We start from the raw sequence: 27,621 nt of genomic DNA on the forward strand, positions 1-27,621 counted from the left end.
ACACATATTGCAGAGGTGCAAATGACAAAAGACACATTACATCCAAGCAAAAATTTTATGTAATTTCCCTTAGGTTTTCTGTCAAGACACATTATGTACATTTTGAATCTCACTTGCACTTAAATATCCCCATAATAAATTAATTATCTTTGTTGTATTATATTGTATATATTATATATGTTATATTTGTTGTTTCGAACTAATAGCCTCTCTATGTACCAGATGAATTAGCAGGAATGAAGACCAACAGAGATGGCCAAACTCCACGAGGAGCTCATTGTACATGTCCGCTGTATGTAGAGGTAGCTTTGAGAGAGGAACGTGACCCCTTTTTGGGTGAGGAGGGTTTGGGTGATGAGGGGGAGGAGGCGGAGGAGGCAGAGGAGGATGGAGAGGAAGGTGGGGAGGCAGAGGCGGAGTAGTGTAAGGGGTCAGGAGAAACTGAACGTCTTCTGGTGGGACTGCTGCTGGGGGAACCACGGGGTGAAGAGTAGGGCGACAGAGCCTGGAGCATGCGGCCACTTCGCTCCTGAATCGCATGCTGAATAAGGACAGAGACAGAACAGAGTTTTACTGTGGTGCTTTTTTGCAGTGGTAAAATTGTTTTGTGATTAAATGTCCTGTGACCTTTTTAGTGTACTATCCTCTCTCCAACTGCTGTATTTATCTAAGCTTGACTGATTTCTTACATTCCTTTCTTGCATAAAGTCTACCTTGAGCTAATTCCAGGAATACGTCTGAGCTCAGACCTGACTGAATGAGAAAATCATCATCTGCCACTGTAAGCTTAATGTTACATTAATCTTAAACTTAATGCTTGACCTTTATTGTCACATTTATTGTAATTTTGTATTCTTTAAATGGCAAATAAAACTCAATTTAAGAAAGCAATAACAGAGCACGGCTTTATCTTGTTGAGAGTCTTGAACGCAGATATTAAATCTTCTATAGCTCTTATGTTTAAGGGGGATTTTCCCCTTCTGTTAGTGTGTCCTGAGGTTTAGTGTAAAAATATACATGCCCAGGCTCCATCTGGTCCAAAAAGCTCCAGGAAGCTACAAATGAATTCTCGCGACTTCTCTTCCCATTTGTGGATGAGGTCCTGGCTCTTCTCCTCCACTCTGTAAACAAAGTGTTTTGACTTTTCCTCCACTGTCCGGACCGTCTCTTTCATTTTGTCCACCTGGTTCTGGAGCCGGTACTTATTCTCCTGTCAGGAGAGACAAAGCAAATGTGTTCATTTTTCTATTTAGATATTGTTTCCCTTCTTCTTTTTTTTTTTTTTTTTCACGTTATTAAATATTTTCTTACATTAATGAACCCAACATTTAGCTCCCGGGCTGTGTAGCCTCTCTGCAGGTTGCGTCGAACATAGATGTCATAGTCTCTGACGATCCGAGTGATCAGATCCGATGTTGAGATGCCCTCTGTTCTCTCAGTGGCCACAAACATTCCTGCCATGAAAACACAAACATTGAAGTCACATGTAATTAATTCCTGTGATATAAGAAATGTCATAAATAGAAATTATTCTAATGGGTCATATGAATCTTTACCTGCTTCCTTGATGTGCTTGTAAACATCCTCTGATCCAGCAGAGGTGTAGGGGATATCATCATGGGCCACAAAGTCAATCTGTGAGTGCAACAGGACAGCGTTCAGACTGATGAAACACCACGTATGTTTGTTGTTGTCACCATATGGCACTGCAAGAAACTGTGTGTCCAGTTACTGCGTGATCCTTGACCTTGTGTTTCTGGAGGAACTCTGGGGTAAGGGTCCAGGGAGCGTCCTGCACCACCTCGTCAACGTAGCGACAGTGCCTGAGGGCTTCGTAGCGTTCATCCTCTGTCATCACCGTGTAGCCCTTAAACTTGTGGGTGAGTTCGTCACTGCACACTACAGGGACACAGAGATTAAATCCAAGAGTGAGACTTAACCTGACATTTACATGGAAAATGAACTGAAATGAATTTTTAAGATTTTGACTCTTTGAAGGCCAAAAAGGGTTAAACAGTCAAACTTTTCTGATGTGGTTTTAAGGTAGGTTTGTAAAAGAGGGAGATCCATATTTTACCTCCTACTATCAGGTGAGTGTTGGGGAACAAATTTTTGGCCTGCATCAGAGCTCGAGCATGACCCGAATGGAAAAGATCAAAGATCCCATCAGCATAGACTCGAACCGGACGATGAGCTACAGGATAGGAAGAAATGAATGAATGTCTTCAAAAACATGACATTACAAAACCAGTACTTTCTATTTTCTAGAGGTATTTACTGATCAACCGATGGTGATACTAATACTTAATACTAATGCTAATCTCTCTCATATGAAGTCACACATTCCTGGAGAAAGACCCTCCACCAGCCAAAGCAGTAAAACAATATTGTACTGATACCTAGATTACTTTTTAAAGCTGATATCAGCTGATACCAACATACTGAAACATCTTGAATTAACTCTTCTGTTCCTAATTGTCTTTCCTTGTTCAGTTCTACCACTAGCTATGATGAGACTCTCAGAGGAAGGTCAGTAATAAGCAACAACAGCAAAAACAACAACATGTTGACAGATGTTACCTGGTGTGCCCCTCCGTGCTTGAGCAAAAGTCAATTTGTCGTGGGGAGTCTCTGACTCACAACCTGTAGACTTGGCAAAAGCTGCTGGTTCCCGCAGAGCCTGAACACAGAGACATGAAGGAGAAAATAAAAATGTCTTGGGTTTGATCAAGTGGTGTGATTTAACTCCACTTATCCTGTTCAGGGTCTCAGCAGTCATCAGCTGACAGGACGAGTACAAACTGAAATATCTGTTATCACATGGAGACAAGCATATTATTATGTGCTTCCTTAAGTGCAGTTGTAAAGTTTCCAGTTTACGTAACCTGCATGTGTTTGGACTGTGGGAAGAAGAAGGTGTTACTGGCTGTCGTGCTGCATGAACACTCGGATTCAAAAACAAAAGAGCGACAGATGACAATATATAAGTGTTAATTAACAATGTTATTATAGACTGATTTTAATAAATGATGAGGGTATGGCAAATTTGCAGGCTGTAACCTCTCCAGATTTGACATTATAAAAAAATTGGATATCATTAGATAGATAAGAATCTCTAATATCTTCTGAACTCTAAGGTAATGGGCATCTAACTATATCATGGACTTTGTGCTGTGTGCAGATACATAAATACACCTTTATCTGCTGTGTTGTAACATATACTTTGAACTCTTGTTCTGCTTGAATTGTCTGTTTTGTCTTGAGTCGTTTTAAACTCTAAGATTGTTTAGTTTTAGAGTTATCCTCTGTAGGACTTTGTTTGTAATTGAAGATACATTCAAATAGGAAGTCAATACATGTTTACTGAAAAGTTTACTTCTGTGATATCCAAAGCCTGTCAGATACAATTCATTCACTACTGTGTTCTTGTTTCCAGTGTCCTCTCAAAAACAAAGGCGCAAAAACAAAAGTAACAGCCAGGATTTCCTCTCTGGGTCTCATTATTATTTGAAGTGCAGTGATCGGTGTCCACGTTTCATAATGAAAGAGCAGGACTCACCCTGTGAGGGCCTCTCCGTTGGTTGTGTGGGGCCTGTTGTTGCTGGACGTCTCTGCCACGGCCTCGTCTCTTTCCAGCCATCCCGGATGTTCTGCTGCCTTGTCCACTAACAACAGCACTGCACCCACCTGCCGCTCCTCTCAGCCGACCTAACCAGTGCACAGGGGTGATCTCTGAGCATATGTGTCTTTTTAAGTATATGTCCCATCAGCCCGCCTGACCCTGATGACGGGAGGGGCAAGTGAGCAAAGTTCAAGCCACTCTGTTAACAGTTATGCAGACATGTAGATTGCATTTGCAATCAATACTGAGCTGGTGAAGACTTTCCCCTCTTTTTTTTTCTTTTTTTTATTGTGACAACAACAGGATGTTGTCTGTGATGTAACTTCAGCTATTTTACAATTTGGTTCTTGAATGTAAAAAAAATTGTATGTTTCCAAACATTTCTCATATTTCCTGCCTGACTTAGACACTGCAAATAGTTTAACGTTATCTGCTGAGGGAAGCTGAATAAGATCAATTGTAAGATTTAGTGGTCAGAGCTCTCACACTGGCAGCCTTTGGAACCAAACACAAAAGTACAATGTCTCCCAACATTTCACAAAGCTGGTTACCCACATTGCCATGATGCAGTTTAGGTACAACTTAAAGTCAAGAACATATTCTGTCCTGCATACTCATCACATTAAGTTTCTGACACCTCTGGCTAATTACAGTTTGTTTACATTGGTACTAGTTTTACCTTGTTGTAAAATAGTAGATGATTTATATACCCAATTACCGCTTATTACACAAATGCATGCACAAAAATAGCCTTTGTTATATGTAGAAAAGAGTTTTTAGCCAAGCTAACAGCTAAAACTACATTGGTTAATCTGTCCACAACTCTTGTTCAAATATATATTTAAAAAAAAAAAAAAAAAAAGGTTGTAACAGTGGCAATTTCTTAACTTTTGATTTAATTTAATCATCAGGTCAAAATTCTAACTTTTTCTATGTAACATTTCCATCAGCCGCAGCTGTACTCTTTCTTTACCGCCATTTACCAAACAAGCTAACATGCATGCATATTTATTATGAATACGTTGAAAGTCGTGTAAAAATGATGAACTAAAATTAAATCATTTTGTGTATATTACATTCTTTTAAACAATAAGTCTCGAGGAGGAAAACTGAAATAAAATAAAAATCCAGATGAGGAAAAGTTAAAAGCATTTAGTTCTGCTGTGCTATTAAGTTGTTATCATTCTGGGTTTGTTTAACATGAGATACTACAGACAAATTGTCATTAATATCGTTATAATGTTGATGTAAATATAAGATCATCCTTTGGCAGAATGCCCTGTAGTAGGAATGATTATTTTCATTAACACACTATTTTACAAAAACAGAATGTGTGATTAAGGAAATTCAAATTTTTAGGACGTGCATAAGTATTTTCAAAGATAAACAAGAACTTGACTTTTACTGTATCTTTTTCTCATTTTGAAGAAGAAAACTTACACACTAATCAAGTCCCTGTTGGGTGGAGGTTGTTACAAAATACAGGAATGATTCACCCTAAAACACCCACAGTAACTGAAACTCATTACAGGTTTCTATGGAACCGCATGTTAGATTATTAACTTCCACTTCAGTCGTCTTCATCAGCTCTGAAATATTCAGGATGAATATAAATAATAAATAATAAATTCAGTAAAGATTTTCAGATTAAATTAATTTCTTACAAATATGAGTTGAGTCAGGTAGAAGGGGGGGACTTTTCCTTTTTGTGGAAGTGACAAGTTTTTGGAAAGGCCCATACCATATTTCACTTTCATTCTTATTTTCTTTACATGATTAAGAACGGGATCCATATACAAAGATTAAAGTTTGTTTTTTATAGTTTTGAGTCAGGTAACGGTTGCATAACCGGTTTGAGCACAGTGGAAACAGGATTGACTTTGAAGGAATTTCTCACCTGAACACCACTGACTCGGAGTGAGGGGTGTGGTTATCCTTGTGAGAGCATACAGGGCGGGAGTATTGCTCTGCTGTTCTACCTCTCACTTCCTGAAGTGAACAGTGCCCAAATATGTGGAGTTACAAACACTGAAACATTGTGGACCTTTGACACACCAGGGCAGGACATATTATCCTCCATTAAAGGTAAGACTCCAATAACAATGAAGACATGTTATACTCTCTCGTTGTTCACGATTGAACGTAAGGAAGACACTGGAAATATTTACTCATTAAACATACTAAGATGTTTACTGTAGCCAGTTAGTGACAGATAAACCAGGCTGTCCAAGCAGCACACACTGTAGTTTTCAGTTTCACTTGCAATCACAGTGTCACTGGTTGTGATTATTTACAGTGGGTGGTGGGAACTAATTTTCCGTCTTCATGTTATCTCACCAGTACCAGCATTGTAAATACTTTCATTACAACAGAAGGTAAGAAACTAACCTATTTTCTTTACTTTGGTCCGGTGAGGGCAGCAACCTTCTGAGAATATAAAACTAAATTAAGTGGGATAAAAATCCAAAAAGTGTGTGAAAGTGTCAGAGAAACATCTAAAAGGAAAAGATTGTGCTCTTTGAGAAATGTCTGTTGCGATGTGTGATTTCCTGCTAAATATATTACAACCCAGATAATGTTTAACCGATATATTTTTTATGGTGAAAACTGTGTCCACAGATTAATTGCACGTTGCTGGTGAAAAGCATGTTCCGGTGGCTATATCTGACGTCCCTTCTGCTGCTCACTGTTCAGATATGCAAAGGTTGGATTCAAAACACAACACTAACTGCTGTCTAACTGTACTGCGTGTACAATATTTGCACACACACGCATTACATTACATTTAGCTGACGCTTTTATTCAAAGCGACTTACAATAAGTGCATTTCAACCTTGACCGTGAGGGTACAAAACCCAGAACACACAAACCAACATAGTTACTTGTGACACTAAATGTATCACAAGTGTAATTATATTACAGGCAAACACCATTTGAGGAACTGAAGTTTCTCAGGAAAACCAACACATTTGAGCAAAAGGCCTTCACTGTGGTTACATAGACATAAACACGGCTCTCAACTGATACACTGAATTCAAGGGGATTTACGTAAATAAAGGTCACAGCCATTTTGCAACAGTTACCCAGAACTGTTGATGTGATTTCTAAACCTACGATTGCCACATTTCTGTGTTGTTTTTAATTAGTACATCAACATTCCTATATTGATCAAATATATATATACACAATGGCAGCGAGAAAACTACAGTTCATCCGGAAAGTATTCACAGCGCTTCACTTTTTCCACATTTTGTTATGTTACAGCCTTATTCCAAAATGGATTAAATTCATTTTTTCCCTCAAAATTCTACACACAATACCCCATAATGACAAAGTGAAAATAGTTTGTTTGAAATTTTTGCAAATCTATTAAAAATAAAGAACGAAAATATAACACGTACATAAGTATTCACAGCCTTTGCTCAATACTTTGTTGAAGCACCTTTGGCAGAAATTACAGCCTCAAGTCTTTTTGAGTATGATGCTACAAGCTTGGCACACCTATTCTTGGGCAGTTTCTCCCATTCTTCTTTGCAGGACCTCTCAAGCTCCATCAGGTTGGATGGGGAGCGTCGGTGCACAGCCATTTTCAGATCTCTCCAGAGATGTTCAATCGGGTTCAAGTCTGGGCTCTGGCTGGGACACTCAAAGACATTCACAGAGTTGTCCTGAAGACACTCCTTTGTTATCTTGGCTGTGTGCTTCGGGTCGTTGTCCTGTTGGAAGATGAACCTTCGCCCCAGTCTGAGGTCCAGAGCGCTCTGGAGAAGGTTTTCATCAAGGATGTCTCTGTACATTGCTGCATTCATCTTTCCCTCCATCCTGACTAGTCTCCCAGTTCCTGCCACTGAAAAACATCCCCACAGCATGATGCTGCCACCACCATGCTTCACCGTAGAGATGGTATTGGCCAGGTGATGAGCGGTGCCTGGTTTCCTCCAAACATGACGCTTGGCATTCAGGCCAAAGAGTTCAATCTTTGTTTCATCAGACCAGAGAATTTAGTTTCTCATGGTCTGAGAGTCCTTCAGGTGCTTTTTATCAAACTCCAGGTGGGCTGTCATGAGACTTTTACTGAGGAGTGTCTTCCGTCTGGCCACTCTACCATACAGGCCTGCTTGGTGGAGTGCTGCAGAGATGGTTGTCCTTCTGGAAGCTTCTCCTCTCTTCACAGAGCAACGCTGGAGCTCTGTCAGAGTGACCATCGGGTTCTTGGTCACCTCCCTGGCTAAGGCTCTTCTCCCCCGATTGCTCAGTTTGGCCGGGCGGCCAACTCTAGGAAGAGTCCTGGTGGTTCCAAACTTCTTCCATTTACGGATGATGGAGGCCACTGTGCTCATTGGGACCTTCAATGCTGCAGACATTTTTCTGTACCCTTCCCCAGATCTGTGCCTCGATACAATCCTGTCTCGGAGGTCTACAGACAATTCTTTGGACTTCATGGCTTGGTTTGTGCTCTGACATGCACTGTCAACTGTGGGACCTTATATAGACGGTGTGTGTCTTTCCAAATCATGTCCAATCAACTGAATTGACCACAGGTGGACTCCAATCAAGTTGTAGAAACATCTCAAGGATGATCAGTGGAAACAGGATGCACCTGAACTCAATTTTGAGTGTAATGGCAAAGGCTGTGAATACTTAGGTACACGTGATTTTTTTTCGTTTTTGATTTTTAATAGATTTGCAAAAATTTCAAAAAAAATTATTTCACGTTGTCATTATGGGGTATTGTGTGTAGAATTTTGAGGGAAAAAAATGAATTTAATCCATTTTGGAATAAGGCTGTAATATAACAAAATGTGGAAAAAGTGAAGCGCTGTGAATACTTTCCAGATGCACTGTATATTGCTTATCTTGCTATAAACATTGCATTTCCCTAACAGTAGAAACTGAGGTGGGTGAATGTCTTACTTGTTTTTGGTTGTTGTTTTTTTTAGCAACACTTGTTAAGATCAAAGAGTCTCATTTACCCAAATACATCTTTCTCTGTTTTCTTTTTTTCTTTCCATCTCTTGCAGCTCAGAGATGTGAAGAATTTACAGATTTAAACCTCGGACACTCAATCATTGGCACCAGCCTCAAAATTAGGTTGTTGCTGTACACCAGGGAAAATCCCACATGTGCTACACTCGTGTCCCACTCCGACCTGTCTGTCCACCCCCAGTTCAACCTGTCCAAAACCACCACCTTCATCATTCACGGCTACCGGCCCACTGGGTCTCCGCCTGTGTGGTTAAACAAGATGACGGAGCTGCTGCTGTCCAGGAAAGACAATAATGTTATAGTGGTGGACTGGAACTACGGGGCCGCTAATGTGAATTATTTTAAGGCAGTGGAGAACACACACAAGGCCGCGGACAACCTGACAGATTTCATTGAAATGATGCAGGTATTTGACACTCTGTGACCATCTCTGTTGTGTCCAGATCTCAATGTTACACACTATTTTGTGTATAACAAAACTCCTGGCTGATGTTTTCAGGCTTCTGGTGCCTCTCTGAGCTCCATCCACATGGTCGGAGTGAGTCTGGGAGCTCACATATCCGGCTTCGTGGGTGCTAACTTGAAAGGGAGACTTGGAAGAATTACAGGTAAGAAGGACACATGTTGCCACATAAATTCACATCACTTTCACTTCTTGATTCACAATGATAACATCTGAACTGGCATTCACTCTCATTTTAATTCCCTGTCAAACAGCACAATCATGAGATAAGTCTGATGAACCCTTCAAACCTCAAGAAAAACACGTCAAAATCAAAGTCAAAAGAGAACAGAACTTAGACGTTTCGATTGCACAACTTTTGGACACTCTAGAAAGCTTACCAAGGACATTTTTCATGATAGTTGTGAAACTCGAGTAAGCTTTAATTCCTAGATTGCTAACATAACACAGAGCGGCAAAGTCCTTGCTGGCAAAGGGTTTAACAAAAGTTTGCAGAATGTATGAAGAAGAGCAACTTATTGCACTTTAGGTCTTGCCTGCTTGAGAAGGAGTCTGACTGAAAAAATCAGCTGAGTTTTGATGAGGAGAGATTGTAAGATGAAGGATGAGTACCGGCCAGAACAAAGGTCTGTTTAGCTGCAAAGCAGTGTCAGGTTTAAAAACACCAAGAAAAGAACTCTCGACATCTATTGTGCTTCTACTGTATATCAGCAGAGATCAGTCACAAAAAAGCCAAACAGAAATGATAGCAACAAAATGCTTCCGTGCGAGTATAATAACACATTTCTGGGGAAATACAGCGACAGTGCAGAGAAGTAGGAATAACTTGTAAATGGAAAAAGGCAATAGGAGACAAGCAATATAGGTGCTTTACCTTAGTGATATATCTAAATGTATACAATAAAGTGAAAATCTCAGAGCCGATATGTCTGTTATTTCTAGCTCTTGAAAGCTAATATTGGCTTTGGGACTGAACGTAAAGCCTTACTGAGGTTTGCTGATGTGGTGTTTGCAGCTCTGGATCCTGCAGGACCTCAGTTCACTGGCAGTCCTCCGGAGGGCAGACTGGACCCCACAGATGCCCAGTTTGTGGATGTCCTGCACACAGACATAGATGGTCAGTTAGTGTTTTAAGTTGTTCTCCGAAACAAAGGCAAACATGTTATGTGTGAGCATAAAATTATTATTGCTATATAAAAGTGTGAACTGTGTGTTTACAGCGCTGGGCTTCAGAGCGCCTCTGGGTCACATAGATTTCTACGCTAATGGAGGAACAGACCAACCTGGCTGCCCGAAAACCATCTTTTCTGGTATGAGGTCATTAAGTTTAGCTTTCTTGAGCTATAAGGAAATAAAATGTACGGTAACAATGTTATTCTCTTGCTCCTGAATAGGAGGAGCCTATTTCAAATGCGACCACCAGAGGTCAGTGTTGCTCTTCCTTGACTCTGTGAATGCGAAGGGGACGTGTGCCGTCAGAGCTTTCCCCTGTTCATCCTACAAAGACTTTCTGAATGGAAACTGCTTAAACTGTGAGCAGTTTGGTGCAGCTGGATGTCCACAATTTGGTTGGTGATGACACTAACACTGATTCACTGACCCACTGACTTGTCACCCCCCCCCCACACACACACACACACATACACCCATCCACACCCACACCCCCCCACACACACACACCCATCCACACCCACAACCCCCCCCCCCCCACACACACACACACACACACACACTTTTATGTTAAATGTCACCGCCAGTCAAAAATAATAGGAACACAATGCTGTGCAATGTCGAAGCTATTTCAGATATTGATAGAATCTATAAAGTATTGATAGGTTATTTATTTTTAAATAAAATAATAATTTGGGTTTTGTATGCTGTCTCTGTGTGAGCATCTCAGTATATTACCTTTACACCTGACACAGCTGTTTTCCTCAAATCCAGGTTATGACGTCACAGAGTGGAAAGATGCCCTGCTGAATGTAGGCCCAAAAAAATATTACTTCACAACAAATGCACAATCTCCATTCTGCAGTAAGTAACAGCACACGAGTGATCACTATATTCATGAAAATCAGAAACAGAAACATTTCGCAAAACTCTTGAATATCAATGTGGCAACCATCGCGTGGTGGCGCCATGCTTCTTCCAACAGTTTCACACTGTTATACAATATGACCGTGTTTGGAGAAACGCATCAAAGGGAATATCAACATTTATGAATGATGCAAAAAAATTTATCAACATGCAAAAAGATTCCAGCACCTAAGATGAGATGATAAATATAAGCAAGACAGAGCAAAGGCTTTCTGGGAAAAAATAACTAGTAAAATCCAGAACAAGATATATGTGTATTAACATGAGAGATTAAACAATCAGACAAAACTGCACACAATATGTCCTCAGATATGGTTTTCTATCAGTGAAGCAATTGTGATATGAAATGTCAACATTTGCGATCCCAGTTTGTAGTCACTACTCTACATTATTGTCATTGTCTTGTCCTTTTCTTTACACCATCGTAATTGCAATTCAGCGAAAACATTCATTTTAGTTTTTTTTTTGTTTTTTTTATAGTTATTAATAGATAAACATGTTTTTGATCTTTCTTAGTATCACAGGTTGCAATTTGACATATTATATTCCAGTTCATCTTGGCACAAAAAAACAACAGTGTCTTTTCTAAATAACTACTGATCTGACGGCTGCATTATGCTGAATGTGGATAATGTGGGTTTTTACCAAATTTTTACTCAATTAAAAGCAACGCCACATAAATTCAAACTCTTATTTGTAGTTATTGAAGAGTATAAAAACAAAGGATCGAAATTCAACGTTAATTTGTTGATGAACATATTGTTGAATTAAAAAATGTAATGCTTTCTCACAGTGACAAACTACAGGGTGGATGTGATGATATGGAACAAGGAAACACAGTGGGGATACATGGCCATTAAACTCCACAGCAATGATAATAAAGAAGCAGTGGCAAACATTTACCAGTAAGTCCTCTCTCTCCCTATAGCTCTGTTTGAAGTATGCTCCCCCGTGACTTCTCTTCATCCTTCTGTTACTGCTTTCTCTCAGTAATGTCTTCTCTTTTTTTTTCATATCAGTACGGCGACAAAGTTCAAGATGTACACAGAGACAACACTGTTTGCCCAGTTTCCCACAGACATTCAGTCTGTGGAAAAGGTGTCTCTAAAATTCTCCACTGGGAATGTTTTGCAGCCTAAACATAAACTCCGTATTCTCCGAATCCGTCTCACACACCTGGAAAGCAAACACAGGTGTGTAACATATTGATTTCTAAAATGTTGTAACACTGTAGGATATGACCTATTTGGCATTTCTTTCTATTGTCTGAGCAATTATTTCTATCTCCCAGCTCTAGATTTACAGTACTATCACTTTTTTTCCCTGGCAGGCCTCTGTGTCGATACGACATTGTCCTTGAGGAGAACAGAGAGGTCACCCTCAGGCCTTTTCCCTGTGAAATATCCAACTTCTGACACAAAATTGGACCCAGTGTCAAAAATTCCACTCAATTTCACTAAATTTCTGCTGACTCTGAAGCTCTTCCAGGATTGTACAGGAAGACAATAAGGATCTCAAACAGCAGCAACCTGTCAGCCATATATTTACTGTGATTGTTTCAGATCTGGAAATGAAATGTGATGATGTATATGAGTTTCTAAGAGAATATGCACTGTAAATATTTGTTTTTAAGAAAAATTAAAAAAGACCCGAAATGGGACTTTATTTGCATTTCACTTGTAAAGCAAATTAGACAAGAGGGAGGACATTTAGTTTGTGTATTTGAAATAGAATTAATCTCAGTTGGTTTGTGATGACAAGTTATCTCACTATTAGACAGCAACAACAAAATGTAGGTGTTTATTTTTGCTTTTATCTGCACTTAGTCTCCAGTTTGTCTCTGAAAATCATGTCAGTAATATCAGTTTTGGTTCAAGTAGCACCAAAGGACACAGATGAACTGCAGCTCAGGCAAACTTATTCCAGACCAAAGTTATTATTTTGTAGAATCACAAATTTCTCATTAAAACCGAAAGAGTACTCGTACTTTTCATACTCTCCTGTTTTCCCTTGAAGATATGTCCTCATTTTTTTAACAGTTGACATCATTAGTACCTCTACTGTATTTGTATATAAGATTCATATCTTAATTATTAATAAAAATGCACTAAATAAAGAACATTTTTAATAAATGTACAAAGTTCCTTCTCATCATTAACCAATAAATCACCCAACAGCTAATTTTGTTTGTACAATCAAAAGGCAAACTGTTACAGGTTTTTTTTTTGTTGGGTTTTTTTTTTACAAGATATAGGCACATATGATCAAATAAATAGATAAAATTTCCTCACTTCACATTATTATGAAAAGATTATAGCGCATCAGTCCTCATCTCTGCGGATAAGGGCTGATTTTCAGATTTGGATGACATTTTTCCCAAACAAGAAATGCGATTGAAGGTTATTAACAATCTACAGAAATAAATATAACATATTTAGTGTATAACAGAGCCATGCTCATCTCCAGTCAGAAATGACAGTTTTTGTAGCCTCTCACTTTCAATCTGCTCCCGCTGTGCCTCATTGCACTTTTAACAGTGACTCCGTAAAAACATTCAGTTGTCTTGGTCAGCTTACTCAGCAGTCCAACAAAAAAGTTAATCAGATCTGATTATTTTTCATCAAAAAGGAGCAAGAAGAATGATTTTTTTTTTTTGTGAATTTGTAAAATAATATTTGTCAGGTAAGTGTGCAAAACGACCTTTAAAATGTTTTGCCAAATCACAATCTTGTCTTTGATGGGGTCTTCTCTGCTCATTTAGACATGTGCTTCTTCATACGTTGGATGTCCATCTGAAAACAAAACAATACAAAATAAACTTTTAAAAATTTGACAATATATAATATTGCATATATTAAGTTTAATCTTCTTAGTGACTCTGAAAAAGTGAAGAATACTTCACTGAAATTCTTTGTTTTTCCTTTGTTCCTTTACCTGTAAAGTTAAGCGAATCCTTTTTTCCTCGTCAAGCTCATTCATGAGCAGTTTAATTTCTTTGCTGCAACACAAAATATTGTCAAATTAGAGCAGCAAAAAACTGATTAAAACTATGACCAAGGCACTGATGCAGGGACAGGAGGGTCAAAGGCACTCCCGACTAAGGCAGAGAAGGTAAATAAAAATCTAACCACCAGATGGAAATAAGACATCAGGACCTCAAACAAAACTAAGTTTTTGTCAAGAATTGGTAGGAACTAACGTTTGGATGCATGTTAAAGGCCGTGGAGTAGACAGCAGATGCAGGTCAGGTGGTACGACCTGCGCAGATGACCATGAGTCCTAGTTGGTACCCCTCTAAAACAAGGTAAAACAATCAAAGTCATACTTGTGCTGACTCTTCATCTGTTCAAACTGGTCCCTCAGGTCGTTCAGCTCTGTCTGCAGCTGTTCCAGGTTTGGTGGCGTGTGTTTCTCTGGCTTTCTGCTCGGCTGGGGGTCAGAGTTCAGGCCTGGCGGCAGATTTGGATGTAGCACAGCAGAGAGAGCCTTTGGCAGCAGAGAGGAGAAAGACTGTTGGGGCAGACTTTTGGGTGCTGCTGCCTGTGGACAGGAACACAAACAAAACAAACAAATTTACTGTCACTAGAAAATATAGTATCTTGTGAAGAGATTATAACCTCAAGTTTTACTTTTACACTTACAGGCAGGGTGGAGCCATTCTCACTTGATTCCTGAGGGCTTTCTTGAGCTGTTAAAGAATTCATTGCTTCACGCTGGTCCTTGTTTCCTTCCTCCTCCATCATGAGTGCTACCTGTAAATGAAGTCTAGTTTGAGACATCTGATGAGTAAAAGTTAACCGTTTCTTCATCTAGTAAGTACGAAATATTGCTCCACCTTTTAGTGGAATTAAAATCAAAATACCAAAAATAAAGAAGTAAATTACATACATTTGATGAACCATCTATTGTATTATTTATTTACTATTTGCATTTCGCCCACATTTATTTATTTATTTATTTCTGTATTTCCTTTTTACATTTGTTATGTTTCTGCCTTTCTGACTTTTTGCCTGTTAGTTGATCAACATTGAGAGGGCACAGATTGACTATTCATGCCTTGTATCCACACCGGTGGCTAGGCATACATAACATACACATAAACATACATAAATAAATACATAAATGTAAAAGTGAAATAAATAAATAAATAAAAGGGAAAATTTAATAGGGAAAAAAAGGGGGGAATTAAGGTAAATTGTGAAAATGTAGATCATATTTCTCACCCGGTGAGTACCTTTAAACCTTGTTTTAAGTAAGGAGCCAGATTGGATATCTTCGCCTGCTGTACGTGTCTGTGTGTGTATGAGGCAGCTCAGGACAGTTAAATTTATCCCAAGGACAGATGGGACACAAGCACACAAGACCACACACTCTTTTCAAAGTTATTCAAAGTTACTCTTTCCAAGTTATAACAGTAGTATTTAACTGAATATTATAATCATGGAATAACTTGACATGTAGATAACTAAGTATGAAAAATGTATACTTCCCAGAGTCTGAAGCTCTGACTGTAACCTCTCATCTGCAGTATGAGCTACCTGCTCATTCAGCCTCTCGGGGACAGACAAAATTGAGTCAAACTCTTCAGTGTCTTCGAGAGAAACGGAGAGCAAATGTTAAAACATATCTTAAAAAACCCAGAATTAATTTCAGCCCAAAAATACAAGGTATGCGGTCCATTTTCATGCTAATAAACCTCCATCTTGTTCCTTTTTTTTTTTCTTTTTTTTTTTTTTAAAGTGATTTCAAAGCCTGCATTAACATTCAGCCTTGAACGTGCAGCATTCAAGCGTGGCAGTATTTAAACAGATTTAACGACAATAGTTGCGAGGCTTACCGGGAATGAGGGCTGAGCTATAGCTGCCCATCGTGAGAGAGAGGAATACAAGCGCAGAGAGTAAAAGACAGAAAAACCTGCAGAACCTTTAAGTCTACATCTACAAATAACAGATAGGAGCAAGTCAGTGGAGCAGAGATCAACAGACACTTGTCAGCTCAGTGCAGACTCACATCAAGCCATTTCTTTAAAAATAAAAACAGGGTAACTTTATTTTGAAAAATATGCTGAAATAATTCTTTATCAAAGCGGGAGAAATGAAATGTGGGTGTTGCAGTAGAGGCAGCTGTTTCTCTCACGCCACAGCAGTGAAAAACATTTATAACATGCTGGAAGCAATGCACAGAAAGGAGCCCGGTGACAGAGAGGACAGTCATTAGTAAACACACTAAACCAATTACCAGATTATTGTCAGTTACAGTGGAGGATCCGGAGCGGACACTCACCTTGTTTTTCCAGCGTCACCGGTGAGATACAGCAGCATCTGTGGAAACCCGACACCATCCATTGTAATCCAGTGTGGTCTGCACAGTATGTTGTGATGAGGAGTGCTGCTGTCGGGGCTAAGTTTAGAGCAGGAGGGACTGCAGCTCCTACTCGGCTCGCAAATATCACTGGGGCAGAGCGAAGGGCGTCACACTGAAGGGGGGAGAGCTGTGTTCGACGGGACAAACTGGGTAGACGAAGAGACATAAAGGTTGATGATTTGCTTCTATTGTGAAACCTCGGGAACTGTTTTTGATTCATTTGCTTCCTAAATAGTACTTGAAGTGCATACTAATCAATTTTCAACAGACTTTCTGGCATTATAAAATGGAAAATATACTGTGCTCTTGTACTGTAGTGTAGTAAAATACAGGCTACTTCAAAATACACTGTACTTCGTTGTTTTAGTAAAAGCTGGTCACGCCTGTCCAATAGCAGCAGCTTGAGGAGATTGCAGAGCATTCTGGTTGTTGAAGGAGGTTCCCCTTTTGAGCAACAGGGACTAAACAAAGCAATCTTTTCTCCAGTCCACCAACAGACCAAAGACCACCCATTTTAATGCAATGTCCAGTTTTATGACATAACTTGCTTTAGACCGGCAACATTCCTCTGGTTTTACACGTTCTCGTTTACTCGTCACGGGGAATATTATACCGTTTGTGCAAACAGTATATATATATTTTTTAAAGAATGTTATAATACACCTGGGCTTAAACCAAAGAAAGACAGCTGCACTACAAACAAAGTGTGAGATTTGAAAGCAAAGGGTGTCTAATGAAACATGCTACTGGATTGTAGGAAACAGGGTTTCTGATAGTTGAACCATACTATGGAATAAAATTAACAAAATCTCAGCAGCTTCACATTTGACCACTTTTATGAAATGAATTCATGTGCAGTACTAAACTGCAGATGTTTTCAGGAAATTCTGCAACACTATGAAATAAATCTCAATTAAACTTAAGGACAATTATTACAGAAGTCAAAAATAAAATCATTGAAACAGATTTTCTTTAGGGAAGGCAGCTGTTCAAAGAATTATTGCCAAAAAAAAACAAGAATATTAGAGTCACATTAAAATCTTACTAGCTTGTCATTAAATTTGGAGATATAAGAAACAGTTTTCAGGAAACACGAGGTGAGTAATCCCTGTACGACAGCTTTTATGTTTTTTTACAAAGTACTACTGATGCAGTGATTGGGTCGTTTGTCAAACTCTACAAACAAAACAAAGACAATGCTCAGTTTGTTAAATCACATTTTATTTAAAGTGTCAAACTCCACATGTGAGTACATTACAAGTTTTACAAGTAGAAGCTATGTGTCAGTCGACAAGGTGTTTTCTCTAATCAAAACATCTACGACGAATCCAAGAGGGGAAAACTCATGTCACGAGTCTTCAGACGATAAAAGTCAGCTATTAAAGCAAATGTTTCTTGCACTTAAAACCAGAAACTGACAGCAACTAGTAAACACAAAAAAAATGCTTTTACTATCTAAGTTAGACTGCGGAGTCCCAAGATCACAAGCAGCATTTCCCCAGTCAAACATGAGAAGAAGCAGGGCAGTATCATAAAATGGCATTTGTTACAAATAGCCTAAAACCAAGTACTGCCCTGCCTCCAAGATGCAACTGAAACATTTGTACCAGAGAGAAAAATGGAGGCGAAAACACTTTCACAATACACGGGGCAGGTTGGGATTGCAGTGAGGGTTTGTGCAGTCCACCCAACAGAGAGATCTTGATGACAATTTTCAGCATCCTCCAGTTTCTATGTGCGACCTGTGTTAACATCACAAAAAAACTAATTTCAATACAACTCCTTTTTGAAGCTCTTCATAAGTATTTATAGTTTTTTCTTGATAATTCAAGATTTGTTTACGCAGCTGAGTCATACCGAACTGAACTGAAGATGAACATCACAATTAGTCACTTCTCGTATCACGTGGTAAATTGAAAGTGCCATGCTCACCGCAGGTTGTCACCAGCGTTGTTGGTTGGGTCCTCGGCTGTACGGTGGACGCTGACGCAGCACTCTCATGTTGCGGTATTTGGACATGATGGTGTAACTTTTTCTGAACACTGGCCTCTGATTGGGGAAAGGCCGTGGCACTAAGCTCTCCTTATAAGAACAAGACATTCAAATATCAGTTAAGAAACAGACTGAATGAGCCTTTTAACATTTGAAAAGTAAGTCGGTGATGTCTGCGGAGGTGTGCATACCATCAGTGGCCTTCTGACATTCCCGGACAGCTCAGGGCCCGGTTTCCTTGGACCACCAGGAAACTTTGGCCTCTGGGAAAACAAATTGGTGAAAGCTGACTATTACAGTAAGTAATCATCCCGTCTTATTCCTTATACACGTCATGGTGTAATGATCACAATACAAAACGGAAATAGCTATATGTTTGCCAAAATGTGTCCAAGAGGCTGAAAAGGTTGTTTACAATTACATTGTTGAGCTACAAATCTCTTTTAATTAAATCAAACATCTTAAAATTGCACATTAGCTCTCTCTTTAAAGTAGGTTTGCTTCCCAACTACAAATGCACAGCTATCATTCTTCATTAATTATCATGCTGTGTAATGCAGTAACTCTTTCCGTCACCTGCATGGGTCCGGGTCCGGGTCCGGGTCCTGGTCCGGGTCCTGGTCCTGGTCTCCTGAATGGTCTCCCAGGTCTGTGGCTCTCTGGCATCATATTAAACGGCCTGTAAACACATCAAGAAGATCAGGAAGCGAACACTCTCGGCAGCTTGAAATTCAACCTTTTTTTGTTGAAAGCCTGTAAAGAACGAGGTCAGCCTAAAAGACGCCTGAACTCCTCCAGAACGAGAAGGTTGTCTCGCACACCTGGATAACTCAAGTATATAGTTTACCTAAATATCCTCTTATCCAAAAATCCCCGTTTCCTGTCTTCAGGCGATGATCTGGAATCACTGGTCCTTGACAGTCGCCTGTCAGGACTGGTGTCTTCATCTGAATCGTCTTCTATAAAAAAAAGGGGGAAAAAATGATTGTAAATAGAACACGACAAACAACTGCAGAACGGATACCGACATCTCGATTGTACCAACGATACACAAGATCAAAAGAGGTGACTCGCCACTATTTGACTGTGGGCTGGTATCCTTTGAAGGCGAGCAGTTCTTGGAGGAGGAGCTTGGTCCGGGTGGCCAATGGGACAAAACAACCAGATCACGTTTCTCTATGGGAGAAGATCTGAGGAGAGTCACGGAGGTGGTGTTAAGAACGTTGCCTTTCCAATCTCGACAACATTACAGCGTTCAGGTTACAGGTGATTACAGAAACAAACTGCAAGCAAAACATAAAATTAACCTGTCAGCTCTTAGAAGTAAATCAATTTAAACCAGTAAAGAACAGCACTATCATAAAGCCACGCATCACTTTGGTACTTACAAAAACCATGGAATGTCCATGCTTCTTTACTCCTATATTTGTACCCTGAATCAATCTGAGCGCTCTTCATTTACTCAGTGATCGTTAGAGCGGCCAAATCTTGGAGGACTTTATGATATCGGCCTAGATCATGGCATCACCAAATCTTCTATCATCTCTCTCAGAAGCTCAGCAGGGCAATGCCTTGTTTTCACGGTCAGCTCACTGAACGTCAGAAGATGCATCATTAGGCCATTCGGAGTTGTTCCTTCAGTTGTCTTTCTCCTCCTCATCATCATCATCATCCAAAATGTTTCCCTAGATGCACATCGGAGTCTGAGACTTGAGTCTTTAAGACATCTGTAGTTCTGATGCAGTCGGGTGAACACATCCAGGCTTGTGATTGTCAGCTTCTTCTCCACAGAGGAGTCGATGTCCAGGTTTCACGGCAACTTACTGAAGGTTTTGCAAAACCAACAACAGAGACTTCATCCCATTAGGTCTCCTACTCTCCTGTAAATTTGGGGTGTTGGGTTGACTTAAGGGAAGGTCGGGATCTGCTGACTGCAGTCAAGAAGCAAGCACAGAGCTGCGTTTTCCTCTTCTGCAGTAGTTTGAAGTTACAGCGGTGCCAAGAATAGATCGAGGTGATCTTTTATCCGTCTCGTCTTTGCAGGTTGACATGAGCAGGTTTGGGTTAGAAAGCCTCGTCGTCACAGCTATCGGTTGCGGCAGCCTTGTAAAGGTGTTCATGAATTTTTCCATCCGGCTCGTGATGCGCACCTTTGATTATTAGATTTCGGTCAGATGTCATTATAAGAAATAGGAAATCACAGGACATGCTGACCTGTCGGTCCAGCCCAAATTCACACCGATAAGAATATGACGAGTTGACGTGGTGAAACCACAAAGACAAAGCTTCCGTCTCCTCGCGGTGTTATCAGGTAAGACTTCTTGCAACCGCGCTTCTTTTTCCTCACATTTGTTACGTCCATTCCTGAGGTCCAGCTTGTTTCACCATACGCGTCGTGCTTTTTAGAGCCGATATTGTGCTCGTTTGTGGTCTCGGCCGTTTAAAACGACAAACCAAGACACATTTCACCGCCGGCACTGTTGATCTCTTTAGAACAGATGTTTCCATCTGCTGCAGATTTGACTCCAGCAACAGTTGATGTGACCATCCGTGGCAGATTTCATCGAAACGCTTCCAAATTAATTCTCCAGCTTTGAATGCGTGGTCACGCCTGAAAGCATGGAAGCCACAGGAACGCCTCTTCAAGTTGTTGTGACTGCTCAGGAGCAGATTTCTCCGGTGCTTAGTTGCACTGTTTGAAGCGCCGTTGGCAGCAGCAGCTTGGCTCCTCTTCGTTGTGCTAACTCCGAACGGGAGTGATGCAGCCCCATCGAGCTTTCACACTTCAGTTGGGGCAGAATCATCTATTAAGATTCTGATATGCTGATCTGTCTGGTGTAAAGTAATTCACTTTACTTTGATTTCCACTTCTGTGTGACGCTTGAATTGGCTGCTAATCCAGGTTCATGATGTCGGCAGACGGTTAAATATTAATCTGATGAATGCAGGAAGAAATATCCCTGACAGTGGTGACCCAAGTGCTCTGCAAGTCAGAAGTTTTAAAATGTTTGCTGAATCCTTCGTCTCGGGTTTTAACCATTTTGCCGTTGAAAGACTTTTTTTTTTTTTTTTTTTTTAAGAATAATCACTTTGGCGGGATATAAAAAGAAATTATTGGGAATTCTAAGTGCACAAATGAGTTACGTTCCAATAAATCTGCCAGTGAAAGTGAATTCATGTGCACTCCGACAGGTAACTAATAGTGTCGGGCGATGTCCATCAGCAACAGAAATTCCTCTTCTTTCACTTGAGAACTTTTGTCGTCATGTCACCATCGCCGTCATCCATCTTGACGTTGTGATTTTCTTTGCAGCTAAGATTAATTGTATTGTTGGTCATCCTTCATCAATCATGCCGCTCATGTTGCAATTTCTCTGGTTTGTGTTCATCTCGTGCCGTGAGCAGTCGCTGTGTCCCAATGGATGTGCGATGTTGAAACATCTCTTTTCCCGAGGTCCGTTTACGGCACACATCTTTCCGGTAAAGTTTAAAGTAGCAGCAAGGCATCATCGGTTTTGGGACGTGTTCGGGCAATCCTCTTCACGTCCCTCATCGGTCTTTGTTTTGCATGCACAGATGTACCGTTTTACGCTACATGTTGCCACTTCAGCTGTGGTTTCTATGAACGACGAAGGGGTCAAACAGAAGAATCCTTCAACAGCTTCACAGCTCAACTAATTTTTCCACACTCCTCATCAAGGTTATTTAACTTTTTGTCAGGTTTTAAAACAGGTTGCCTTTAACGATGTGCTGTAAATGTGGAGCATTAACCTTCTCTTCATCCCACTTGATAGGTACTGGTACTTTGACACAGACAGGGAGGCATTTGAAAACGTTTGTGGCTTTTCATCAACTGAATCATTGATGCACATTTAGCTCATCACGATATCTCCATTTTCCACAGACGGCACCCCATTTCACATCATCATCAAGCCCCTGCGAACAGTGCTACAAGGAAAATACCGTACCTGTGCGTGTTCAATGACCGGCGAGACTCCACCTGTTCTTTTCCTGAATCAGAATCTCTTGAAGACTTGCTGGCATTGCCTTCTTCTCTTGGGGACGACTGTTGTGGTTTTGCTGCTCTTGGCTCCAGCTTTTTCAGAGGATCTGCATTTAACTGGAAACGTTTCTTCCTCATAGCAAAAACAGAGCTGGGGATTCTCTGTGGGGCAGAGTCGCCCAGGGGAGGCCTGGGTCTCACAGATGGAGGTATTCTGAGCCTCATGAGTGACTCTGCTCTGATTTGGCTGCCCTTAACTAGGAAACTTTTATCCCTAAGAGACAAAGGTTTGCCACCAAATGGCCTGGGAATACTGAGCAGCTGAGGTCTTGCTCTCCTGGGGTGTTTTGGATTGCCATGCTCCAGTGCAGGGTCTGAGGGGGGCATGCTGATGTCCGATATCCTCCTCTTGCGGGGTCCTGCCATTTGCCTCTCCTGAGGGCTCCTGTGGTAGGAGGATGACGGTGACGGACCTCCTTTCCATGAGGGGGGTCTGTAAGGGGGCAGGTGAGGGACATCTTGTGCCCTCTCTCTACTGTGGGATCGGCTGCCTTGCCTCTCCATCGGACCACGCTGCCGCCTGGAGTCTTGCTCAGATGACCACCTGCATATCCATCAAACAATAGAGAAATCATTACAATGACAGATCCATTGCCATTTCAAGTGGGAGGCGGAACTTTTAAACTTTTATCTTAATGCAGCCCCTTGACAATGCCATGACAGAATCAAACAGGTAGGAGAAGTAAATTTTCAAAGAGCATTTACAGATGTAACACTCCTCTTAATGGCAGGTGAAACCACATTTACATCAGACCCCCTTTAATCCCCTCTAATAAATATGAGCTGGGGTTGAGTAGAGGTAATGAATACACCCCCTGTGACTGGGAGGACTGGCCATCTTCAGGCCTCCTCTGTAATAATTTTACCCAGCTGGGGTTGCCGCTTCACTCCTGTACCTCTCTGTACACGAGCCTCTCCCATGCATCTCTCTGGGGCTCCTCTGTGACCCAGAGGGCCCGTGTTCTCCATTGTGTGGATGAGAAAACGATCCAGCCTCGTTCCAGCGCTTCATGCCATGACCTGAGTGTTCATAGGGCCTTTCTCTTGGACTGTGATTCCCTCGAGGGTCACGACCCCGCTGCTCCTGATGGGGAAATCCTGACTGCCTTTTGGAGCCTCTGAAAGATCCGCGGTAGGGTGGCCCAGAGCCTGGCCTCCTGTCAGCTGGGTGGCTACGGAAATGTCTTGGGGAGGTTGACCTGTGCCCTGAGGGGTGGCCATGGAAAGCTGGGCCCCTCTGGTGTCCTTGTGCAGGACCATGAGAGGATGACTGATGTTGGACTTGAGGGGAGCGATTTGGCCTGGATGGAGAAGGCCTCCTCTGGCCATGGTGTGGTTCCATTTTGGGGGGGTATGATCGAAAGGAATCCTGATTCTGGGACCTCCAATGATTGAAATGTGGCTCCCTTTGCTCTCCCATCAGAGGAGCTCTTCTGACAACTGGGGGTCGTCCTCGACCTCTGGATTCTCTCCAGTTAAAAGGACCCTTTGCTGGGTAGTCCTGGACATCTCTTCGGCTTTTGTTGTAATTTCCTTCACTTGGTCCAATACCATGACCATCTCCGTAAGGTCTGACAGGACACAAAAAAAAACAAAAAAACGGTTAACTACAACATATACGGACACTTTAAATATTTTTTTTAAGGGCCAACAGTATTTTAAATCAGTAACAGGTCTCAAAACTAAATATTTAACAATTACAAATGTAACACCAAAGAATGTGTATGCTCCCAGACATGACTGAAGACATTACCTGGGCTTTAAGCGAGGTGGTCCAAAATGTGTTCGCACCATCTTTGGAAGCGAGTGAAGAATCTATGGATAAAAAAAAAATAAAAGAACCCATATTGAATTTGACAGCCCTAAGCAGCTATAGAACCACGTTCTTAAAAGATAACCACAATATTTGACCTACAGTTGAAACATCTTAAGGCCAATTCATGCTCTGTTTCCGCACAGTCATGTGGGATATATTTTGTCATCTGCCTGTCAGTGAGTGTTCACGCAGACTCTTCTGCATCCAAATGCACAATAAAATTGATGTTTATTTGGAGGAGAGGTTTGAAGAGGAGATTCACCGTTCCACACCTTTATAATTCATCATTAAAAGAGTACAAGGACACACGGATTGCATCAAACTCCTTGAGAAACCGCTCCCCTTGAAGATGCCACCATTACACTCACAGCTGTGGGGCCCCATGTCCACCACCGTTAAGTGATAATGTACATCACGGGCAACCACGGGAACAACAGAGAAGGTGCGTTTGTAACTGTAGTAGTTGCTGTAGATTTTTCAGGTGCTCTGATGGGCTCATGGTTTCCATCGAGGGCCCCCAAACACAGAGCGCTTCCATCCCAAGCCTTTGGACGGAAGGCAACAAACTCCAGCTCACCGATTCAGATTTTCAGCTCGTAACATTAAAATAATGTTGAAAAAAATTGTGTTAAAACAAACTTAGTGCAATAAAAGTCAAATGCTGAGTACATTAGCTATGCAAGTGTTAATATTTCAAATTACTCGGTATACAAGCTGCATTGAGTTGTATTGAGAGGAATCCGTACAAGCAAACTCGAGCAATCGCCAAAGAAACAGAACAAATATTTCTTTTAAAAGTTAAGATTTAATACTAAAGCCAACACACCGCAATATATCAATTCGAGATCAAAGTTCATTCTTATCAATTGTGTCAATAATCCGTGGTCAGTCTAATCAGTAGGGTGAGTCTTGATTAGCTTACACTTTATCTCAGTTGCTTTCTTTCAAACGTTTCGCTGAACCATCTCAGACACATTTCCCTCCAATGGGAGACAATGCTTGTTGGAAAAATTACTCCGAGGCTCGGTTCAAAATCAAACACATCGGACATTTATTCTTGCAAGAAGGAGCAACTACATGCACCCTCAAAGAGAGGTGTCCAGCAGTGCTCCCAGATCTCCTCTGTAGGGCAGCTTTTATACAGTGTGACAAACAGTTGACAGTCACCCCCATTCCCTTTGTATCTGCTTTCGTATGGTAATACAGAGTTGGTTGTAGGTCACAAGATAAGGACACAAGATAAGGACACAGGGGAGTGGTCAATTGGATGCGGAAAGTAAAACAATAAAAGGAATCACTTGCAAATAAGACAGAAAACGAAAGAGACTTTCCGGAGCCACAATGCAAACAAGAGGAAAAGACAAATCTTTTTTTTTTTTTTCCCCATCAATACTAAAAGGAAAATATGTACCCATGTCATCTAGAAAGTTATAAAGCAGATACTTAAATGTAATTTTTTTTTTATTTAATTTCACTTTATTAATCCCCGAGGGGAAATTTCTTCACGACAGCAGGGGGGTCTCTCAGGGGGGAGCTGCTGCAGCAGGCTGCCACTAGCGCGGCGCCAGGTAACCTGACCTGAGCTGCATGTTTTTGGATGATGGGAGGAAGCCGGAGAACCCGGAGAGAACCCGGAGAGAACCCACGCAAGCACAGGGAGAACATGCAAACTCCGCACAGAAAGGCCCAGGACCGGATTTGAACGCGGAACCTTTTTGCTGTGAGGCGACAGTGCTAACCACTGCACCACCGTGTCGTTACATATAATGTCAATATTAAGAGTTCAACAAAGTCTTGAAGGTTGTTCTGGATGAACTTTGTTTTAACAACACCCGCCCACACAAGGGAGTGTTTCCGTCCTCGGTGTTGAGCAACTCTTACATCAAACCCGACTGACCAACATGTTGGCTTATCTTCGCCTTTATTCACGAAACAGACATCAGTCTAACTCGGCCACAAAAACAACAACAACACTTTTGTCAACATTGACTGCCACGTGGCAAAAAAAAATGTGGGTTAAAATAACAAAGTCTGCCCACCCATGTGATGTAAGATCTTACCAACCTCGTTGACGCAATGACGACCAAATTACTACCAAATATTCAGGGCCGGGGAGGAGGAGGAGGAGGAGGAGGGGGGTTCAGTAATGGTGGTTGCGGCTTCAGTTTCGGCCCCGACCATGAGAGTCCGGTCGGAGAGAGGAGCGCACCGCGCTTCCATTTTTAGCATTAGCTCCTGGCAGCTTGTTAGCGAACACAACAAAGGTCGAGTCATATTTTTGTACGGTGGGAAATCCGACCCTCGACCCCCGACCCCCCCGCAGCGCGACTGGCGGGCACGTGGTGGTGAAATATCGGCTCGGTTTACCTTCGTCGACGCAAGACGCGGGGAAGCACGGCCGAGCCAGCGACGTTACCTCGAAGCTAAGTTCGCTGGCGATCCCTGCTCGTCTTGATCTGCTTTCGACGCAGCTCGCACAAATTAGCGTTCACGTCGCTCACGCGAGTCGCGTGGACACCTTTGTAAACACGTTACACAAAACAAACCGAGACGCGTTCATGTTTAGCGAGCTACCGACAAGTATAATGCGATTATTTAGAGAGCTACTTACCAAAGTCCTGCCGATGTTTGACCAGAAAGCTTCGTGCGACACTGCTCGGCTCTAGTCTTCCTCGTTGCCCCGCCCCTCGCCCAGCAGCGCAGCAGCGCAGCCGCACTGAAGTGCCACCTACCGCCACGGAGTGGGAACTACATGTCAACGGAGGCAGCTGGAAAGGCGAGCAACAATAGCGTCGTTTCTCTGTTTCACAATTAAATTCTGCACAAATTCATCCTATTAGGTATACCTATACGATTGGGGGGGGGGGGGGGGGGGGGGGAATCATATTTGTCTCTTCCTCTTGTTTGCATTGTGGCTCCGGAAAGTCTCTTGTCAAGCAGGCTATGAAAAGTCTCTTTTGTTTTCTGTCTTATTTGCAAGTGATTCCTTTTATTGTTTTACTTTCGGCATCCAATTGACCACTCCCCTGTGTCCTTATCTTGTGACCTACAACCAACTCTGTATTACCATACGAAAGCAGATACAAAGGGAATGGGAGTGATTGTCAACTGTTTGTCACACTGTATAAAAGCTGCCCTACGGAGGAGATCTGGGAGCAATGCTGGACACCTCTCTTTGATGGTGCATGTAGTTGCTCCTTCTTGCAAGAATAAATGTC

The 27,621-nt window shown here is 41.4% G+C and overlaps 4 protein-coding genes across 8 annotated transcripts; 1 reads left to right on the top strand and 3 right to left on the bottom strand.

Annotated features, from left to right (window-relative positions):
- Positions 1-41: 41 nt before the first annotated feature.
- Positions 42-10,080, bottom strand: LOC138196445 (choline-phosphate cytidylyltransferase B-like). Its single transcript, XM_069146477.1, has 9 exons — positions 10,060-10,080; positions 3,560-3,708; positions 2,581-2,680; positions 2,078-2,194; positions 1,748-1,899; positions 1,557-1,635; positions 1,312-1,454; positions 1,022-1,210; positions 42-541 (listed from the first exon to the last, which is right to left on the bottom strand). The coding sequence occupies exons 2-9, from the start codon at positions 3,638-3,640 to the stop codon at positions 275-277; spliced, it is 1,128 nt and encodes a 375-aa protein (XP_069002578.1). The 5' UTR covers positions 3,641-3,708; positions 10,060-10,080; the 3' UTR covers positions 42-274.
- On the top strand, positions 5,673-12,979 carry LOC138196444 (lipase member H-like). The gene is made up of 11 exons (XM_069146476.1): positions 5,673-5,707; positions 6,242-6,326; positions 8,644-9,014; positions 9,108-9,216; positions 10,087-10,188; positions 10,292-10,381; positions 10,466-10,639; positions 11,016-11,105; positions 11,962-12,073; positions 12,188-12,361; positions 12,499-12,979. The coding sequence occupies exons 2-11, from the start codon at positions 6,269-6,271 to the stop codon at positions 12,581-12,583; spliced, it is 1,365 nt and encodes a 454-aa protein (XP_069002577.1). The 5' UTR covers positions 5,673-5,707; positions 6,242-6,268; the 3' UTR covers positions 12,584-12,979.
- Positions 10,985-16,667, bottom strand: LOC138196446 (SH3 domain-containing kinase-binding protein 1). 4 transcript variants are annotated; one of them, XM_069146478.1, is made up of 7 exons: positions 16,452-16,667; positions 15,707-15,759; positions 15,392-15,460; positions 14,810-14,920; positions 14,494-14,708; positions 14,103-14,166; positions 10,985-13,960 (listed from the first exon to the last, which is right to left on the bottom strand). In XM_069146478.1, the coding sequence occupies exons 1-7, from the start codon at positions 16,507-16,509 to the stop codon at positions 13,922-13,924; spliced, it is 609 nt and encodes a 202-aa protein (XP_069002579.1). In that variant the 5' UTR covers positions 16,510-16,667; the 3' UTR covers positions 10,985-13,921. The 4 variants fall into 4 exon arrangements, with proteins under 4 accessions (XP_069002579.1, XP_069002580.1, XP_069002582.1 ...); XM_069146479.1 differs by lacking the exon at positions 15,392-15,460 and adding an exon at positions 16,006-16,028; XM_069146481.1 differs by lacking the exon at positions 15,392-15,460 and adding an exon at positions 16,006-16,105 and having other exon boundaries at positions 16,452-16,468.
- Positions 16,668-17,735: 1,068 nt separating this feature from the next.
- On the bottom strand, positions 17,736-27,112 carry LOC138196448 (spermatogenesis-associated protein 31H1). 2 transcript variants are annotated; one of them, XM_069146483.1, is made up of 10 exons: positions 27,015-27,112; positions 24,341-24,402; positions 23,484-24,158; positions 22,493-23,131; positions 19,599-19,714; positions 19,372-19,483; positions 19,101-19,203; positions 18,716-18,787; positions 18,465-18,614; positions 17,736-18,274 (listed from the first exon to the last, which is right to left on the bottom strand). In XM_069146483.1, exons 2-9 carry the CDS (start codon positions 24,379-24,381, stop codon positions 18,474-18,476), a joined length of 1,899 nt encoding a protein of 632 aa, XP_069002584.1. In that variant the 5' UTR covers positions 24,382-24,402; positions 27,015-27,112; the 3' UTR covers positions 17,736-18,274; positions 18,465-18,473. The 2 variants fall into 2 exon arrangements, with proteins under 2 accessions (XP_069002584.1, XP_069002583.1); XM_069146482.1 differs by having other exon boundaries at positions 23,454-24,158.
- Between the last annotated feature and the right edge of the window lie 509 nt (positions 27,113-27,621).

This window comes from Embiotoca jacksoni, unplaced genomic scaffold, assembly GCF_022577435.1.
Source record: "Embiotoca jacksoni isolate LCO1_2020_lvr unplaced genomic scaffold, fEmbJac1.0.p SCAF_13, whole genome shotgun sequence".
Taxonomy (NCBI): domain Eukaryota; kingdom Metazoa; phylum Chordata; class Actinopteri; family Embiotocidae; genus Embiotoca; species Embiotoca jacksoni.

Excerpts from the sequence above, each read along its gene's own strand:
- LOC138196445 (XM_069146477.1), bottom strand. The coding sequence starts at position 3,640 with ATGGCTGGAAAGAGACGAGGCCGTGGCAGAGACGTCCAGCAACAACAG. Across the intron at positions 2,195-2,580 it reads AGCACGGAGGGGCACACCAG|CTCATCGTCCGGTTCGAGTC; the intron begins GTAACATCTGTC and ends CCTATCCTGTAG. Across the intron at positions 1,636-1,747 it reads AGTTCCTCCAGAAACACAAG|ATTGACTTTGTGGCCCATGA; the intron begins GTCAAGGATCAC and ends TTGCACTCACAG.
- LOC138196448 (XM_069146482.1), bottom strand. The coding sequence starts at position 24,381 with ATGGTGCGAACACATTTTGGACCACCTCGCTTAAAGCCCAG. Across the intron at positions 23,132-23,453 it reads GAAGCGGCAACCCCAGCTGG|GTGGTCATCTGAGCAAGACT; the intron begins GTAAAATTATTA and ends ATGGATATGCAG. Across the intron at positions 19,204-19,371 it reads TTGGATAAGAGGATATTTAG|GCCGTTTAATATGATGCCAG; the intron begins GTAAACTATATA and ends ATGTGTTTACAG.
- LOC138196446 (XM_069146478.1), bottom strand. The coding sequence starts at position 16,509 with ATGGTGTCGGGTTTCCACAGATGCTGCTGTATCTCACCGGTGACGCTG. Across the intron at positions 15,760-16,451 it reads GGTGACGCTGGAAAAACAAG|ACACTGAAGAGTTTGACTCA; the intron begins GTGAGTGTCCGC and ends TTTCTCTCGAAG. Across the intron at positions 14,921-15,391 it reads GGTTTAAAGGTACTCACCGG|GTAGCACTCATGATGGAGGA; the intron begins GTGAGAAATATG and ends CTTCATTTACAG.
- LOC138196444 (XM_069146476.1), top strand. The coding sequence starts at position 6,269 with ATGTTCCGGTGGCTATATCTGACGTCCCTTCTGCTGCTCACTGTTCAG. Across the intron at positions 9,015-9,107 it reads ATTTCATTGAAATGATGCAG|GCTTCTGGTGCCTCTCTGAG; the intron begins GTATTTGACACT and ends TGATGTTTTCAG. Across the intron at positions 10,640-11,015 it reads AGCTGGATGTCCACAATTTG|GTTATGACGTCACAGAGTGG; the intron begins GTTGGTGATGAC and ends CCTCAAATCCAG.